General features: G+C 40.4%; 1 protein-coding gene across 3 annotated transcripts in view; it reads right to left on the bottom strand.

Annotated features, from left to right (window-relative positions):
- The window catches only part of stx1a (syntaxin 1A (brain)), a 184,403-nt gene that overhangs the window by 42,975 nt on the left and 122,781 nt on the right, over positions 1-18,647 (bottom strand). For all 3 annotated transcript variants that reach the window (XM_017691820.2, XM_017691819.2, XM_037547749.1), the window contains exons 4-6: positions 11,934-12,008; positions 1,288-1,361; positions 413-521 (exon numbers count right to left, since the gene is read on the bottom strand). In XM_017691820.2, coding sequence (XP_017547309.1) covers positions 413-521; positions 1,288-1,361; positions 11,934-12,008 — 258 coding nt within the window. The remainder of the gene's footprint in view (positions 1-412; positions 522-1,287; positions 1,362-11,933; positions 12,009-18,647) is intronic.

Genomic DNA, 18,647 nt, shown 5'->3' with positions numbered 1-18,647 from the left:
TTTTCTACATTGAGAAGTGTTATTCTTGAATTGTTGCACGATTTGCCTGCTCAGTTTTCACAGAGTGGTGCACCCCTCATCTTTACTTCTGAAAGACTATGGGATGTTCTTTTAAAACCCAATCATGTTACTGACCTGTTTCCAATTTGGCTATTTAGTTGTGAGATGTTCCACTGACTGTTTTTAGCATTACACAACTTCACAAGTCTTTTGTTGCTCCATTGAATTTGTTTATCAAATTCAAAAAGAGCATATATTTTTTAAAAAGCAATAAACTTTATCAGTTTCAACATTTAATATGTTGTCTTATTTCATGTGGAAATTATTAATCAAATTAAGTCAATGCAGCATTTTTTTTCAGTGCATTTGCATGTATCCATTATTCTTTGTGTACGTGCATGTAAACACTAACTGATCTCCAGTTGTCTCTGGATTCGGCCCTTGCAGCGCTCCCTGTAGCTCGATTGTGTGGCGTTGTACTCAGACATTACCTCCACAAACTTGCGGGACAGAGTGGAATGCTGCAAAAAGAGTGGACAAAGAGAGAGTGTGAGTCAGACAGGCGAGTTTCCACTAACACAGATATAAAGTCACCAGTGTGTCCGCACTATTAGCTCAAAGTAATATATCCACTTCTAGGCATTACAGTGGAGCCCTAGCAACCTCCTAGCAACCTGCAGGTAATCCTGGGCTTGCTAGGCAGCAATCTGAGTCATAATCACAACAGGCTGTAGATCAGTGGAAGTAATTTATTGCATTTATTTGCTCTAATCAGAAGCAACAATGTGCTGTGTACATGAAAAAAAAACCCACCACCAACAACAACAACCTAAATTCATCTCAATAAATTAAATGATGAAAATGAGGTGGATAAAAATCTGAATGTCAATACAAGGCACACAAATTGAAAATGTAAGTGATAAACAATTATTTGATTTGATAAAATAAATCATTGTTTCACGAACCATGTTTTGTGGATTTGGAGGCCTCTCTGGTGGAAAAGTGTAACTGCATGCAGCATGCGACTCTCGAACACAACACCTCCGACTTACATTTTCATTCCAGGCTCTACAGGGCAATTCGCAGCAGTGCATACAAGGCATATTCTACTGTGTAGATTATTTCTCCTAAATCAGTATTGCTATTCCTTACATGATCTTATGAAAGTCTTACATAGTGCAGCTGTACGTATTTAACCTTCACAATAACAAGATTGGCCAGAAAAAACAATTACATTTTCCTTGAATTGTTCAGCTCTACACGACGGGGTGGTATGAGCTCTCTTACCTGTGTCTTACGTATCCTCAGGTCAGCCGAAGACCTGTTCTGACCCTCCTCCTGCTCAATGGTCTGCTGGATGCCTGAGGACACAAGTCCAGAGGGTCATCACTGTTACAGTTTATCCACAAGGATCTTTAAAGCCTAGTAATGACCAGCTATGGTGTTTTAATCCTAAGAACCTGCTTCCAGCCTGACTCCATTTAAGATATGAGCTTGACATGTGGTCATTTCGATGCGATTTAGCCTTAGTCACTGTTGTTGCTAGCAATGTTGCAGTTGTAACTGTATGACTGAGAGGTCATTGAAACAAGAACAATTGTGTAGAAAGTGCAGGTTTTAAACTTTCATATTTGTAAACATAAGTTATTGCATAATTATGTATTTAGTCACCTTATTATACAGTATAATACTTATATTTGTAAGGGTCCAGCAGAGGGCGACAGCGGTGAAGTGCTGTTGGGCTGATTAGGCCCAAGTTTACACACCTGTGCACCCCTCTACTTAAGGCTGTGGCAAACAGCAGCCCTTTGTCACACCTTTGTAGAGGGGTGACTGGTATGGTGCACAGCCCAGGTGGATATTTAAATGAAAAGAAAAGAGGGTGGGGGAAAAAAACAAAGAGTAATTGCCCCAAAATTACTCAAAAAAAAAAAAAAAAAAAAAAGACAAGAAGGCTTGAGCTACAAATGGCTCCAAGCCATACCAAAGGTATGTGCTCCAAGACCAAACAGGTGAAACAAAGTCTGCTGTCCTATCACAATTACAGTTGAAGAGTCTTTTTATTTCTGGTTCCTTGAGGTATTTTATCCATCGCTGCCTGTGCATCCCAGTGGCGCAGCGGTAACTCCACGAACCGTGAGTTAACTCTGCGAGTCTGGCTCTGGGTCACCTCAATCCCAGCACGCCAAATTCACATCCCATTACTTCAATAAATTAATTTAACACTTTTTCTCATGGGTTTTCATCTTTGCACTTGGGTCTACCTCCCTGCCATCCCATGGCAATATTAGCATGTTCTCAAATCTCTATTTCAAACAGAGCTTTATCCAGGATCTGAACCCTTGAAACTAGAAAAACAGGAACTTTTTTCCCATTGGTCATGAGTCCAGAACTGAAGGACCCAGTTTTATGGTTCTGATATCTGCCAAAGATTGGTACCAAGAGGACCAACAGAATGTCTGTCTTTGGTAACACTTGCAGCTGAAATCTTTCCCAAATGACTCTATGGACTATAGCACTATTAGATGCCTAATAAGTGTGTCATTATGTAGACTAGAATGAAATGTTAATCTCAACTGCTGTTTTTAGAGTTATTACTCTGTAAAGAGTGACATAAGCTAGTTAGGAAATGAATGCTTATGGTATTAGCATTTATGCTAGCCTCAATGGCACAAGTGTTTTGCCCATAACTCGCAAAAGAGAAACTGAAATCATTGCTTGCTTTCAACCTGAAATAAAAATTGACCTTTTTTTTACCTTGTTAGTCCATGTCGATAGCTACATTTAAGCGAAATCCAACGTCATTTCATTCACAATTCTTGTCACTACTGTCAGCGAAAACACCCAGCATCACCTCTGCTCCTGACTGCATGGGCATGTATGTTGGTAGACAAACCTCCTTTCTTTTCCTCACTTCATTCTTTCACTTTCAGTGTTTGTACAGGTTGTAAAATAATCATGTATGAGGTATCAGTTCCAACACCCTTGATAATGTTAACAGGACTGGTTAGTGTTAACTAGTTTAGATATCTGCCTGTATTTGCACGGCTTTCTGAGGGACTGAGGCGGGCGAGCTGATGATGGAGTGACCAGCACACACACACACACCCACACTCCATCTCCTGCTCAAACGCTAGGTGATGAACTCAAATTTCTTTTCTGATCGCCTTTTTTCTTTTCTTGATTTTGCAGTGAAAATGGAAAGAAAAGTGAGAGCATCACACATGCTAACCAGCTAGCCTGCAAACTTTGTCTTATCTATGTCTTAAAAAGTAAAAGCTTTCAACAATTAATGAACTGTCTCTCAAAACTACAGAAAATACACAGAGTACTGTAGTTTTTTTTTTTTAAATATATGGTGTCCATTGGCTTTTCTTTAAAACAGAATCTGCATGTTTTACTGTCAGAGTCTGACTCCATATTTGTTGCTAAGTCGCCTGTTTCGGTTAAAAATACGACCTGTTAAGGACGGAAAATGCACTCTGATTTCCGATTTCACAAGCTGGGTAGCTATTAGTCAAATCAGATGTTTTAGAGTGGTTAATATTCTCTTTAGCAAGTGGAAAAAGAACTAAAACTAGAACCCTCGCGTAAAAAAGTTCCAAAGACACCAGAATACTGAAACTTTTTCAACCTTTTCCTAATACAGAAGGTTCCAGTTTATAGTTTTTAGCCACTGCTAAAGACTGGATACCAACAGGTCCTAATGCTACTTAAGGGGGCTCTGTTCTGTCTTTGGTTATGCTCACAGCTAAAGCTAACAACAATTTAGCAAATGATCTACTCTTCCAGTTAAAGATGAAGTTACCAAGCATTAGCACACCAACAACAAGTGCTCTAGAATAATAGAGAATAGTGCCATTTTTAGAATTATACCTTTTGTAAAGGGTTTGCTTGTGGTGACATAAGCTAGCTAGACTCCAATGCTAATGTTATTAGCATTTATGCCTCCACAGAAAGTGTTTGGCTCACATTTTCAATGATGTGTAACAACTACAGGTATGTTTCATGTACAGAGGAGGAGTCAAGTTCCGGGGAAGGTTGTGTAAACTTATTTCTGGTTTCCGCGCTGCTCCGCTATGAATATGGCTGCATTTTATTATTCATCATCTTTGGCTGAACTCCCATGCTACAGGCAGGACGATGTGGTCGGAATTGTGGAAGAGCTATTGAGCACCAAACGTGCAATAAAGGATCGATAAGGGATAAATTCTGTTTTGAGCAGTTTATTTCTGATTATGAAGGTAAATTGTTAGCTGGTTCCCAGTGTTGTAGTTAGCCAGCTTAGCTACCTTACTTAATGTGACAGACAGGATGAGTTATGTTAGGTAATTTCAGCATTTAGAGATCTTTAAATATGTCTGTTTAAGAAGTAAATAAACTGCGTCCAACATAAATTGTGTTAAATTATAGCCTTCTCAGTGTCCAATGTTGTAGGGGATCCGTGTAAAGGCTCGGTCTTAGAAGTCCTTAAAGAAAAGCGAGGAACCAGACACTAGAGGTCCAAAGACTTCAAAGAAGTTTGAAGGAGTTGAACCACCACCCCCTCCTCCTCCACATTAGTAGAGACTCCAAGGCGAGCCCTCTCTCTGCTATACACAGACTCCCTTGCTCGTTGACTCCAACTGAAATGACATGGTACTATGGCCCCTTTTCACCCATGTTTTTCCCTTCTGTGTAATGTAGAGGTCCGACAGGTTGAAACGAGTGGTGCGTGCATATGTGCTGTTTCGGATTACTTTGAATGTCGGCTCCTCGCTCCTTTTTACTGTGATTAACCATTTATTTCTGAGCTCATCATCAGATGGAAATGAATGAAAACTCTGAAATTATTTTACACAGAACTTCCAAAACCGGACATATCAACCCCAGAAATGAGAGAGAGGCTCATTAGTTGGTCACCCAGGAGATTTATGGGAAATGGAGTCCTGCCATGACAGTAGGAGTTCTTGGCACAGCAGTGGTTAAGTGTTAAATCATGAGTGTGTGTTCAGTCCTGTGAGGATGCCATTTGCTCGCCACATTGCTTGTTCCTAAACAGAAGTGGCTCTGCCCAAGCTTGACAGGTCCAACAAGTTTAACATGACTCATATGTCAGCGCTCCAAATGGTCAGCATCATGGGTCGTGCACACTGGCCCTGACCTTTTACTGTTCTCTGCAGTGCCTCATCCCAGCGGAGACTCCAGGGGCTCACTCACAGCCATGTTTACTGAGTGGAAAACTGTGGTTTGGAAGCAGAAACACTGTACAAAACAGGAATCAGTGGCTGCTTTTCTTTCTCAGCATCATAGGAAGAGATTAGTCATGCCCTCTAAAGTGCATTCCCTCATACAGATAAGGGCTGTGCACAGGTACTCAAGTGCCCAGTTAATCACTTGAGATGCCAGTATTGGAACAATTTTAAACAAATGTAAAATGTGTGAATCAATGAAAATATGTTTCTCTGACAAACAGGTTGGCATGTCATCCACATCATGAAAAGCTCCAATGTCAACATACTGCAGCATGTCCCATTCATTTTCTCAGGAAAGTGTCAGTTCCATCTGACAAAAAGTTGAGCAGAGCAGAAATTTATGTAAGTGAATTTGGCCAACACAATGCGTCTCCCCAACCAGAAGGTAGTTGGTGTTTGAGTGATTCATGTTTGCAGCTTAAGATACAAAACATGCTGGTGATCGGTAGCCTTGCGGCAAGATTGGCAAATCATCACCTCTAACCTGCAATCAAGGTTGTGGGTTCAAACCACATGGCTGACCAGGTATACTTGGTTGTGCGTTTGGGCAAGGCACCTAACCCTTCACTGCCCTGGGTGGTGCTGCTGTGCTGACATTGACACAAAGACTCACAAATTGGTCAGACAATATTTTTCCTTTAAACAGGACAGAAACATGTCTAAAACACACGGCCACTGGACTCTGGAGCAGGGGAAACGTATGTGGAATGACGAATCACGCTTCTCTATCTGGCAGAATGATGGATGAGTCTGGGTTTGGCTGACTGTCTGACTGCACTGTGCCAGCTGTAAAGTTTGGTGGAGGAAGGATAATGCTATGGGGTTGTCTTCAGGGGTTGGCGTAGACCCCTTAGTTCCAGTGAAGGAACTCTTAATGCTTCAGCAAACCAAGACATTTTGGACAATTCTATGCTTCTAACTTTGTGGAAACAGTTTGGAACATTTTCTGTTCCAGCTCAACTGAGCCCCAGTGCACATAAAAGGTCCATAAAGGCCTGGATGGGTGATTGCTGTGGAAGAACTTGACTGGCCCACACAGAGCCCTAACCTCAACCCCACCTTTGGGATGAAGTTGAGCGGAGATTGTAAGCCAGGCCTTCTCATCCAACAGCAGTGATTGACCTCACAAATGGATGAGTGGGTAAACATTCCCACAGGCACTCTCCAAAATCTTGTAGGAAGCTTCCCAGAAGAGAGAAGCTGCTATACCTACAAACGGGGACCAACTCTATATTATTGCCTGTGGATTTAGAATGGGATGTCATGTATACTTATGGATGTACTTTTAAATGACTTAATTTTAAATGCACACTTGTATAAACAAATGCTGCAACTGTTCCATTTAAAAACTTCACACTGTTCTATTGTTTTAGGATACTGACTCCGCCCACAAAATGGCTAATGCACAAGCATCTCATACACTGCAATAATACAATAAAATAATAATACAGGAAAATAATCGCTACAAAACCATTCTAATGTATCAAAAACTATTGACATCAGTAAGTATTGATTTCTTGAAGCAGGGTTAGATTAATTAAGTCTGTCTTTAATTAATGTATACTTTGACATTTACAACACAATCAATATGAACTAAGAGCTGACAAATGGATTTCATTCACTCTGTCAGGTGCACTGTATTCCTTAAAAGCCCTAAGAAGTTATTACTGTCCGTTTGTGCCCATATTTAGTTGTAATTATACAACTACATGATTAGTTACAGGAGTTACATTTACACTGAATCTGTATCAACAGGTTAAAATCTTTTTTAAACGTGCTTTGGGTTGAAAGTTTTGAATCTGCAGTTTCTACACAATATAAAATGAAAACAAATGACAGTTTATTTATTGAGTGCGTTTATATGCACATCAGATTTGGTCAGTAATCCGATCAATGTGTTTTCAAGCACTTGAGTAATCAGGTAATAGGAAAACTCCGGCTCTACATGAGTCAGACGGTAATCAGATTTCTGCTTTGCAACCAGCCAATAAACTCACAGAAGACGATGTGATGTAAAGAGTTTACATGCACTGAGGAATCTGATTAGAGCTAAAATCAATCTATCAGATTTCTTAATCAGATTTCTAGACCTTACTCCGATCTAAGAACCATTACATGACCATTTGAACAATCAGATAACTACAGAATTCCGATTGGATTTGGGTTATTCAGTGCATTAAACCCACTCATTGCCATCAATAATAGTGACTGCTAATATAACTAGGCCTGCTGTTGCACTTGGGGTGATAGTCATCAGTTTAGTCTGCTGATCAGCTGACCTCATTGGCAAGCATATGAGCTCGGGTTGCCGTGGAGAAAGTTTCCAGCAGCGACAGCTGACACGGAAGTGAAGTGACAGCAGGAAAAAAAAAAGAAAAAGACCCAGTCAAGGGCACAAAGACCACTGGTGGCCAATGCTTTGAGTTTTCATCAAGTAAGGAGAGACAAGAGCTCAGCAATGTCCGTCAGTGCATTCATACAAAAGCAAAAGAGGGAGAGAAAAGGGGAGAATCTGAAAAGAGTTGAATCCGTCACATGCCTTTGCCATCAGGAGTTTACAAAAGAACGAGACCAGATAAGCTCGTGCACATACACAGAACAGAGTCAGAGCGATATATAAATTCTGTCACCAATACAATCGTAAAGAGAAATGAAATCGATATCACATTTGTTTAAATAATCAGTTCTTTAAGATGTAAATAAAGTCATTCAGAGTGGTTTAGTTTTCCTCACTGTAGAGAAACTTACTGAGACAGAATAGTTTACAGTAGTAGTGATAGGAACCAGAAATCTACAGTTTAATGCATTTAAAAGCTCCCTCACAGAAAGCGATTATAGGAAATGCTTATGAATATGCTGCCTGATGCCTGAGTTAATGTTTTTACCATAGTTTTGAGAAGGTTACAGTCTAACACACACACACATTTCTTAAATCTGTGGTGAAGAGTTACATGCAGGGTGTTGAGAAGCAAAATAGTCCCCAACAAAAACTTATTTTTTGAGATTTCATTATTTCACCCTCCTCAGTATTCCATATGAAACGTAGGTTCCCTGGTGGTTTTTGACAGTAAATAAAATGGCTCTATTTGTGTTGTAGTCATGGTGACCCCTGGTTCCTATCAACACCACTGTAAAGAAGTCTGAGAGCCTACACTGAACCATTTCACACTTATCCAGAGCGACGTATGAAAGTGATGTTTCATCCAGGAGTATATGTCCTAGTACAAATAGGTTTGATTCCAAACTACCCTTGAGCTCAAATACTGCCAAAACACGAGCCAGTGCTGATACCTAGAAAGAAAGATCATGCTTTAATCGACCGATACGTAGAAGCTTATTATCCGCTGATTTGATCAGTCAATCCAGATTAATTAAGGCCTAATACACAGGCGCAAACACATGCACACATCTTAACACCTCCTACAAAAGGCAACTGATGAGAACACAAGAACGTGTATCGCATGGTTCACATCACAGCCTCTGCCTGTGTTTGTGTGCCTCACATCCTGTTTCTGTGGTCAGTTAGAATGGGAAAAAGCTGTGTTACAGTGCAGATGTGTTCTACCTGCCAGCTCTAATCCACTGCCCCCGGTGGCCTTTCCTCTGTCCCCCACCCACTGCTGCTCTTTCATTAGCCAGCCATGTGACACACCACACCACAGCTGCCGCATATGGAGCCCATTGATTTTGTGAAGCACTGCCCACCCACCTCCCTCCCTCCCTCGTTACCCCACCCCACCCCACCTCACCCTACCCTGGGCTATTCATCACTTGTTAGTTAAGCAAATATCCAAGTGACAATAGGAGCAGGGACCTCGATCAACAGCAGCTAGGAAGCGTGTGATTGTGCTCATCAAGGAGAGAGAGAGAGAGAGAGAGAGAGAGAGAGAGAGCTCAGATTCAGTGCAATGATGAAGCACATTTGCCATTATAGCTCCAGAGCCTATGTATCAGCTTAAAGACCCAGGGAGCCTAGATCTGTCTTTTCGTCCTAATAAGGTTATTCTAGTTGTTGCAGGTAAACAACAAACCTGTATAACCCCACATCCAAAAAAGTGGACGAGCTGTGTAAAATGTAAATAAAAACGGAACACAATCACTTGCAGATCTCATAGACCTATATTTTATTCACAATAGAACACGGAACACATCACATGTTGAAAGTGAGACGTTTTACCATTTCATGAAAGATATTAACTCATTTTGAGCTTGATGGCAACAACGCATCTCAAAAAAGTTGGGACAGGTCTGTGTCTACTATTGTGTAGCAACACAACATTTTAACTTCTTTTAACAGTGAAAGTCTGGGAAGTGAGGAGACCAATCGCTGGAGTTTTGGGAGAGCAATGTTGTCCTATTCTTGTCTGATGTAGGACTCTAGCTGCAGTCCTGGGTCCTCTTTGCTGGATTTTTCACATCATGTTGTGCCAAATGTTTTGTACTGGTGAGAGGTCTGGGCTGCAGGCAAGCCAGTTCAGCACCCGGATTCTTCTTCTGCAAAGCCATGCTGTTGTAATGGATGCAGGATGTGGTTTGGCAATGTCTTGCTGAAACATGCAAGGCCTTTCCTGAAAGAGACGCTGTCTGAATGGGAGCACATGATGTTTTAAAACCTCTATATACTGCTCAGCACTGATGGTGCCTTTGCAGATGTCCTACTGACCACGCCATAGGCACTAATGCAACCCCAGACCATCAGAGATACAGGCTTTTGAACTGTGTGCTGATGACAAGCTGGATGGTCTCTTCTCTTGAGTTTGCAGGACACCATGTCTGATTTCCAAAAAGAATTTAAAATTTTGATCCATCTGACCACAGAATGGTTTTCAGTTTTGCCTCAGTCCTTTGTAAATGAGCTTTGGCTCAGAGAAGATGGTGGCGTTTCTGGATCATGTAGACATGTGGCATCCTCTTTGCATGACACTGTTATGGGACGGCGGGGAGGCAGACGCAAGTGCAGAACTGAAACCCAGCAAAAACAAAAAGGCAACAGGATATGCAGTTGCCGTCACAACTAATGAGGCGCCCAGACCGAGGTCCGAATCATCATTGTTAGGGTCGACGGTCCGTGGCGCTACCGCTGCACCACTAGAGTGTGCAAGTGGCGACAGTCAAAGCATCTCAAGGATGTCGGGGGGAAAAAGTGCGGGAAAGGCAAACAAAGGCGACGCCACAACTGGCGTGCTCAACGGCTGAGTAGAATGGGACACAATAAGATAATGAGAACACAAAAGACGTGATTATGAGAGGAAAGCTTTATGCTGCCCTTCATTTGTTTGGTCTTAGAGCAAACACATCTTGTATGGCTGGGTTTTTTTTGCACAGTGAACTGTGTTCACAGACAATGATCTCTGGAAGTGTTCCTGAGCCCATGCAGTGATTTCCAATACAGAATCATGCCTGTTTTCAATGCAGTGCCAATCACAAGTCGGTTTGGTCCCTTGCGTATTTCTCCAGATTCTCTGAATCTTTTCACGATATTATGTACTGTAGATGGTGGGACGTCTTCACAATTTTATGTTGAACATTTTTCTGAAATTGTTCCACAATTTTTAAAGGCAGTTTCTCATTGATGATTGATGAACCTCTACTCATCTTTTCTCCTGAGAGACTCTGCCTTTCTAAAATGCTCCTTTCATACCCAGTCATGTGAGTTAGTTGCAAATTGTTCTTCCAACTGTTTTTTATTACTATCACATACTTTTTCAGCCTTTTGTTGCTCCTGTCCCAACATTTTTCAAATGCATTGCTGCCATCAAGTTCAAAATGTGTTAATATTTTTCATGAAATGGTAAAATGGCTCAATTTCAATATCTGACATGTGTTCAATGTTCTACTGAGAATAAAATATGGGACTATAAGATTGCAAAATCATGCATTCTGCTTTTATTTACATTTCACATAGTATCCCAACATTTTTTTGGACGTGGTGTTGTACTAAGTAAACCCTCTGAATAATATTCAAGTGACCAATAAATGACCATATTCATCATATTTCTCTCCTCTTGATGTAAACTGGATGGGTATTCCTAATCTTAGGTAAAGCCTTCTGTAAGCATTACCCTGACCAAATCAGAGCTGATGTCTTTGGCCCGGCCCACACAACAATATCAAACTCAGAGAACGTGGCAAGCTGAAGCTAACCCAACATAACCAAAAGCTACCAAACTAGACCCTCTGTCTTAACGTCCATTCTGGTCCATTACTTCATTGTGTTGCCTTGACTGCCCATTTGTTTGTTTGTTCATCCATCCAGCTGCATGCCTGTCTGAAATTTGTCAAATTTTTTTTTCTGTAAACTTTTTTTTTTGTTATTAAATGATCACTCAATATGTGGTAGCATGGACTGGGACCCCTTTTTTGACTCGGTTATCCAACTGTGAAACCGAAACTGTAATACTGTATCTGTAATGATGAAGATACATATTCAAAATCTTCCTTCTGGTCTTACAATATATAAACAGAGCCAGCTTCCCATTTATCGTTTTCCAATAAAGTATTTTGTAAGGTTTAAAAGTTGTGCATGTGTTTTTTTTCAGCCAAGTTTATTTTTATTGTTTGGCCTTTTAATAAACTATTAGAAGAAATGTCAAAACTAATTTAACTACTATAATTGCTAGTGATGGCTCTAGTTGCTTTTATATCTTCCACTTAGCAGGTGGTTGCTTAGTTGCTTACATCTAAAGTGAAAGTACTTACTCTTTAATTTGGAGCGCACTTTGTTGGCCAGCTTCTTGATGTCCGTCATCAGCTCTTCCAGTTCTGCTTTCGTTTCTATGTACACACAGAGAGAATAAAATAATAAAGCATTCTTTTGGGAATAAAACAGTTGTGAAGTATGTATACATTGGTAAAATTATGTATCATATTGCGTTCTCCTCAGTATATACAACAAAACCAGACTGTATGAATTCATTACTTTTGTGCTGTCATGAGAAAATGGCATATTTACATATGCTATTCAATCTAAAGCAAGTTAGCCCCACCTATTCACACTGAAGTTAAAAGGGGCATTTCAACCTGGACTGCTAATTAAAAGGGGTACAATACAGAACAGCCAATCAGAACAGAACTTGCTTACAGGTCATATATTAGTCTTAAATGCAGAGTAACAAAAGTAGGCTCCTTAACTAGAAGAGATAAAGAAAATGGTCATGAATTATGACTTTTTAGCAGATAAACCCATATAAGCAGACCTCAACATACACAAAATGTAGGATTTGGGCCCTTTATACATCTACACAGACTCGTTGTATCATGCTCTTACTCAAACACATGCGATGTGAGAGAACTCTGTTAGAGTCACAGTTTCCATGTGAGCCGGTGGGCCTCAGGGGGCACACAGTGACAGTTCTATTGCAGACATTGATCATGCATACTTACACCATATGAGAAGGGAGTGGAGGGAATGCTTATTACGGCCACATTTCTACATTACCAAGTACCAACAATCATTTGCAGTTACGTATTAATAATAGGGATGTGCTTGAGTGGTCGGGTAGTATGTGCTTCTAGTATTTGAATTCTGAAATCACTTATATTTCATCCCATGATGACAGAGAAAATATACAGACTAACAATTCAATAAAACAAAATTGTTTGCTTGTATTTATGAGTAAGTATATTAAAGCAATAAACCACAAAAGGCTGTGTGTTACTGTGATTTTATCCCTTAACTGTGATAAAATTACTGTAACGCATGGCCTCGTGGCTTATTGCTTGTATAAAATGGCAGCCAACATGACAAAATACATAGTTTTACAGGAAATAATTTAAGTTATTATTAATAATAATTGACAAACATGCCTACACTGGATACTGACCAACGGGAGGAGAGATCCCACTCACTTAGAGAGACTGAGGCCTATTGTGTTGTATTGGCTATATATGGTTGTGTCATCACAGGGGATCGAACTTGCGACCCAGCGCGTTTGATATGCAGTTTTTTCACCAAAAAAAAGAGAACTGTTTAGTTTTCAAAGTAACAACGAACAGAGTTCAGTCTGTATTTTTACATTTTCACATATTGCTACATTGTAGGATGTCTCGCAAACTAATACCACGTTAGATCTAAACGAACACAGCGAGTGACAGCGAGACTACATCTATGCTGGTAGTGCTTTCTGCACAGAAAAAGCCAAGTGATAGAAAAAAATGAGGATGGAGCCACGGCTGAAAAGGAGTCAACAGGGTTTACATATACTGCAACACAAGCTTGAGGTTAGCACATATATGTATACATATACATGCACTATATTGCCAAAAGTCATTGCTTGTCTGGCTTCATACGCAAATGAACTTGAGTGACATCCCATTCTTAATCCACCCTTTGCAGCTATAACAGCTTCAACTCGTCTGTGAACACTTTCCACAAGGTTTAGGAGTATACTTATGGGAATTTCTGACAGTTCTTCCAGAAGCGCATTTGTGAGGTCAGATGGATCACAGTCTCCGCTCTAATTCATCCCAAAGGTGTTCTATTGGGTTGAGGTCAGGACTCTGTGCAGGCCAGTCAAGTTCTTCCACACCAAACTCGCTCATCCGTGTCTTTATGGACCTTGCTTTGTGCACTGGTGCGCAGTCATGCTGGAACAGGAAAGGGCCGTCCACAAACTGTTCCCACAAAGTTGGGAGCGTGAAATTGTCTAAAATCTCTTGGTGCTGAAACATTGAGTTCCTTTCACTGGAAGTAAGGGGCCGAGCCCAACTCCTGAAAAACAACACACAACCCCACAGCATAATCCCCCCTCCACCAAACTTTACACTTGGCACAATGCAGTGGCGGCGCTTTACACCACTGCATTTGTCGCTTTGCATTGCTCTTGGTGATGTAATGCTTGGATGCAGCTGCTCGGCCATGGAAACTCATTCCATGAAGCTCTCTACGCTGTTCTTGAGCTAATCTGAAGGCCAGATGAAGTTTGGAGGTCTGTAGCTATTGACTCTGCAGAAAGTTGATGACCTGACATTTTACGTGGCCGACCACTTTGTGGTTGATTTGCTGTCGTTCCCAATCGCTTCCACTTTGTTATAATACCACTGACAGTTGACTGTGGAATATTTAGCAGTGAGGAAATTTCACGACTAGACTTGTTGCACAGGTGGCATCCTATCATGGTACCACACTGGAATTCCTCTCCTGAGAGCGACCCATTCTTTCACAAGAACCGACTCATTTACATATATCCACCTATTCAGACCACGGCACTTCAGCCCCACCCATTAATGCTGAAATTATAAAGAGTGTTGCAGCATGGACTGTTTGTGAACAGTACACAATACAAGGGCAGCCAATCAGAACAGAGCTGATTTACATACATCAGTCTTAAAGGCACAGCAACAAGCAACAGCCTGTTTATTTCTAAGGGATAAAAAGAGGTTATAAAGTGGTCATGTGGAAAAAAATGAATCATGGCTGCGTTTGGTGTATAAAACCATTACAAGATAAAATTGTAAGCACTAATATAGCATTATAAACTCTCTCCCCTTGTCATACAAATGTAGATTAACTAAAGCAGTTACACAGGCAAGCTGGTGCCAATAACATGTTGAATTGGTAGCAGCTCTTTTTCATGGTGGCTTCTGAGCATGTGTGTTTAAGCATGAACCATGAAGACTCATATGTGGCTCCATATTGAGTTGGATCACTGGAGATGCCAATGACCATCTGTCTGTTTTCTCTCTCTCTCTCTCTCTCTCTCTCTGCTATACATGCTGTGATCTTTAAGCTCCATCATTGTCTTCTAATTAATCAATGTAGCCTCAACACGACCAATTTAAAAACAAACATGGAATACAAAACTGGTCTTGTTTTCAGTCAGTTAAATTGGAAATAAGTTTTTCCGAAATTTGACGCAAAATAAAACTGTAGAGATGTAAACAGAGTTTCACAGTGGTTTGGTGTCAAATTGGTGATTGTAGGGACTCAGATCTCCTTACAGGTGTGGACACAAGAACCAGGGGTTGCCATGACTACAACTCTAATATAGCCATTTTATTTACTATCCAAAACCACCAGTGAACCTACACGAGTCTTTGAGATTTTATATGGAACATTGAGATCACCATCATCCATCCACACCACATCCACACCTCAGACAGACAGACTACCTTACTATGACTTCTATCTAGCAAATCTATACCTGTACATTTAGATCCTGGCATCGTGTACATCCTTTTTCAATATCTTATATAATCTGGATTACATATATTTATTTGTCTGTTTTGTGTGTGCATATAGTTTGTATATATATATATATATATATATATATATATATATACACACACAGCAGTTAGTTCCAGCCACGCAAGCTAATTGGTTGATAAATACTGTTATTTCGCCATAACATCAAGGGTTTTTCACAATTATTTTAGCACTCTGCTAAGACACTGCTGCTAAGCAACAACTTTGACAGCTGTAGGAGACGCTCAGGCTATTTGAAAGTTTTTACTTTATACTTTACCACAAACAGAAAATTAATATTTTTTTTAAAGTCACATTTGAACGACAGCCGATTTCAGAAGATGAGACTACACTAAATCCCCAAACTGTCATCACTGCTGAGCAGCTTTTCAGTTGCCAGCTGTGGCAGAAGAACAGCTAAACAACCTGAAATCAGACAGAAATGAACCCAACACCATTTGCCAAACACGTAGTCTCGTCTTCAGAGTCTGACCAAATCAGACTGAGCCATAAAAACTCTGACGTAGCAACGAGTTGCTTGTTAAGGAACTATAATTTGGCAGAAGGAACAGTGAACATTAAAACTTACTAAATGCCACATTCACAACCCAGTTTATTAATTTCTTGCTTTATTTGTGTTGTATAAAATCAATAACTGGAGGTTGTGTGTTATCGTGTACCGTGTATACTCCCTCTCATGTTCTATTGCTTAAATGCACACACACACACACACACACACACACACACACACACACACACACACACACACACACACACACACACACAATGTGTGTAATAAGCAAAGAGGCTAGATATACAGTGGTGCTTGAAAGTTTGTTAACCCTTTAGAATTTTCTATATTTCTGCATAAATATGACCTAAAACGTTTTTCACACAAGTCCCAAAAGTAGATAAAGTGAACCCAGTTAAACAAATGACATATTATACTTGGTCATTTGTTTATTGAGGAAAATGATCCAATATTACATATTTGTGAGTGGCAAAAGTATGTGAAACTTCGCTTTCAGTATCTGGTGTGACCCCCACCCTATGCAGCAATAACCGCAACTAAACATTTCCGGGAACTGTTGATCAGTCCTGCACACTGGCTTGGAGGAATTTTAGCCCATTCCTCCGTACAGAACAGCTTCAGCTCTGGGATGTTGGTGGGTTTCCTCACATTAACTGCTCGGTTAAGGTCCTTCCACAACATTTCGGTGGGATTAAGGTCAGGAATTTGACTTGGCCATTCCAAAACATTAACTTTATTCTTCTTTAACCTTCTTTGGTAGAACAACTTGTGTGCTTCAGGTTGTTGTCTTGCTGCATGACCCACCTTCTCTTGAGATTCAGTTCATGGACAGATGTCCCGACATTTTCCTTTAGAATTCTCTGATATAATTCAGAATTCATTGTTCCGTCAATGATGGCAAGCCGTCCTGGCCCAGGTGCAGCAAAACAGGCCCAAACCATGATATTACCACCACCACCACCACCACCATGTTTCCCTTATGGGATAAGGTTCTTATGCAGGAATGCAGTGTTGTTCTTTCTCCAAACACAACGCTTTTCATTTAAACCAAAAAGTTCTATTTTGGTCTCATCCGTCCACAAAACATTCTTCCAATAGCCTTCTGGCTTGTCCACGTGATCTTTAGCAAACTGCAGACGAGCAGCAATGTTCTTTTTGGAGAGCAGTGGCTTCTTCTTGCAACCCTGCCATGCACACCATTACTGTTCTCCTGATGGTGGACTCATAAACATTAACATTAGCCAATGTGAGAGAGGCCTTCGGTTGCTTAGAAGATACCCTGGGATCCTTTGTGACCTTGCCGACCTTACACTCCTTGCTCTTGGAGTGATCTTTGTTGGTCGACCACTCCTGGGGAGGGAAACAATGGTCTTGAATTTCCTCCATTTGTACACACTCTGTTGGACTGTGGATTGGTGGAGTCCAAACTCTTTAGAGATGGTTTTATAACTTTTTCCAGCCTGATGAGCATCAACAACTCTTTTTCTGAGGTCCTCAGAAATCTCCCTTGTTTGGGCCATGATACACTTCCATAAACATGTGTTGTGAAGAGCAGACTTTAATAGATCCCTGTTCTTTAAATAAAACAGAGTGCCCACTCACACCTGATCGTCATCCCATTGATTGAAAACACCTGACTCTAATTTCACCTTCAAATTAACTGCTAATCCTACAGGTTCACATACTTTTGCCACTCACACATACATAATACTGGATAATTTTCCTCAATAAACAAATGACCAAGTATAATATTTTGTGTCATTTGTTTAACTGGGTTGTTTTTAATCTACTTTTAGGACTTGTGTGAAAATCTGATGATGTTTTAGGTCATATTTATGCAGAAATATAAATTCTAAAGGGTTCACAAACTTTCAATCACCACTGTATGTGCGAACAGACTTTAATAACTGAAAAAAACCATCAAAGTAACAAAGTACAAAGTAACAAACTACAAGGCATAAACAAAGAAAGTCAAAGAGCAAACAAAAGACGAGGTAGGGACACAACCACTACAGCAGGCAAATTAAGAAGGACAGAGCAACATTGCAAACAAAGGACTTTATTCAATGACTTGGCTCCCATCTAAACAACTGAATTACAATGAAATTTTGAAAAAAAAGGTGGAATTTCCCTTTAATCCCTATAAGCTGCCACAGAAGTTGTGATAACAAAAACATGTAACTCAATAAGAATCACTTCTCATTGAAATTATATAATTAAATAATGAACCACTATTGATGATATGTATAGTCATATGACAGTAAAAGCTCTACACTTCTCAGGGTCAGCAATCAACCTTACCTTACCTACATTATATTTCCAAAAGTATTTGCTCATCTGGCTTCATAAGCGTATGAACTTGAGTGACATCCCATTCTTAATCCATAGGTTTTAATATGTGGGCCCACCCTTTGCAGCTATAACAGCTTAAACTCTTCTGTGAACACTTTCCACAAGGTTTAGGAGTATACTTATGGGAATTTCTGACAGTTCTTCCAGAAGCGCATTTGTGAGGTCAGATGAATCACAGTCTCCGCTCTAATTCATCCCAAAGGTGTTCTATCGGGTTGAGGTCAGGACTCTGTGCAGGCCAGTCAAGTTCTTCCACACCAAACTTTCTCATACATGTTCTTATGGACCTGCTTTGTGCACTGGTGCGCAGTCATGTTAGAAGAGGAAGGGGCCGTCCCCAAAATGT

The sequence above is a fragment of the Pygocentrus nattereri genome, chromosome 19, assembly GCF_015220715.1.
Source record: "Pygocentrus nattereri isolate fPygNat1 chromosome 19, fPygNat1.pri, whole genome shotgun sequence".
NCBI lineage: Eukaryota > Metazoa > Chordata > Actinopteri > Characiformes > Serrasalmidae > Pygocentrus > Pygocentrus nattereri.
The sequence above is the reverse complement of the archived record's forward strand: the minus strand, read 5'-3'. Positions and strand labels throughout refer to the sequence as shown.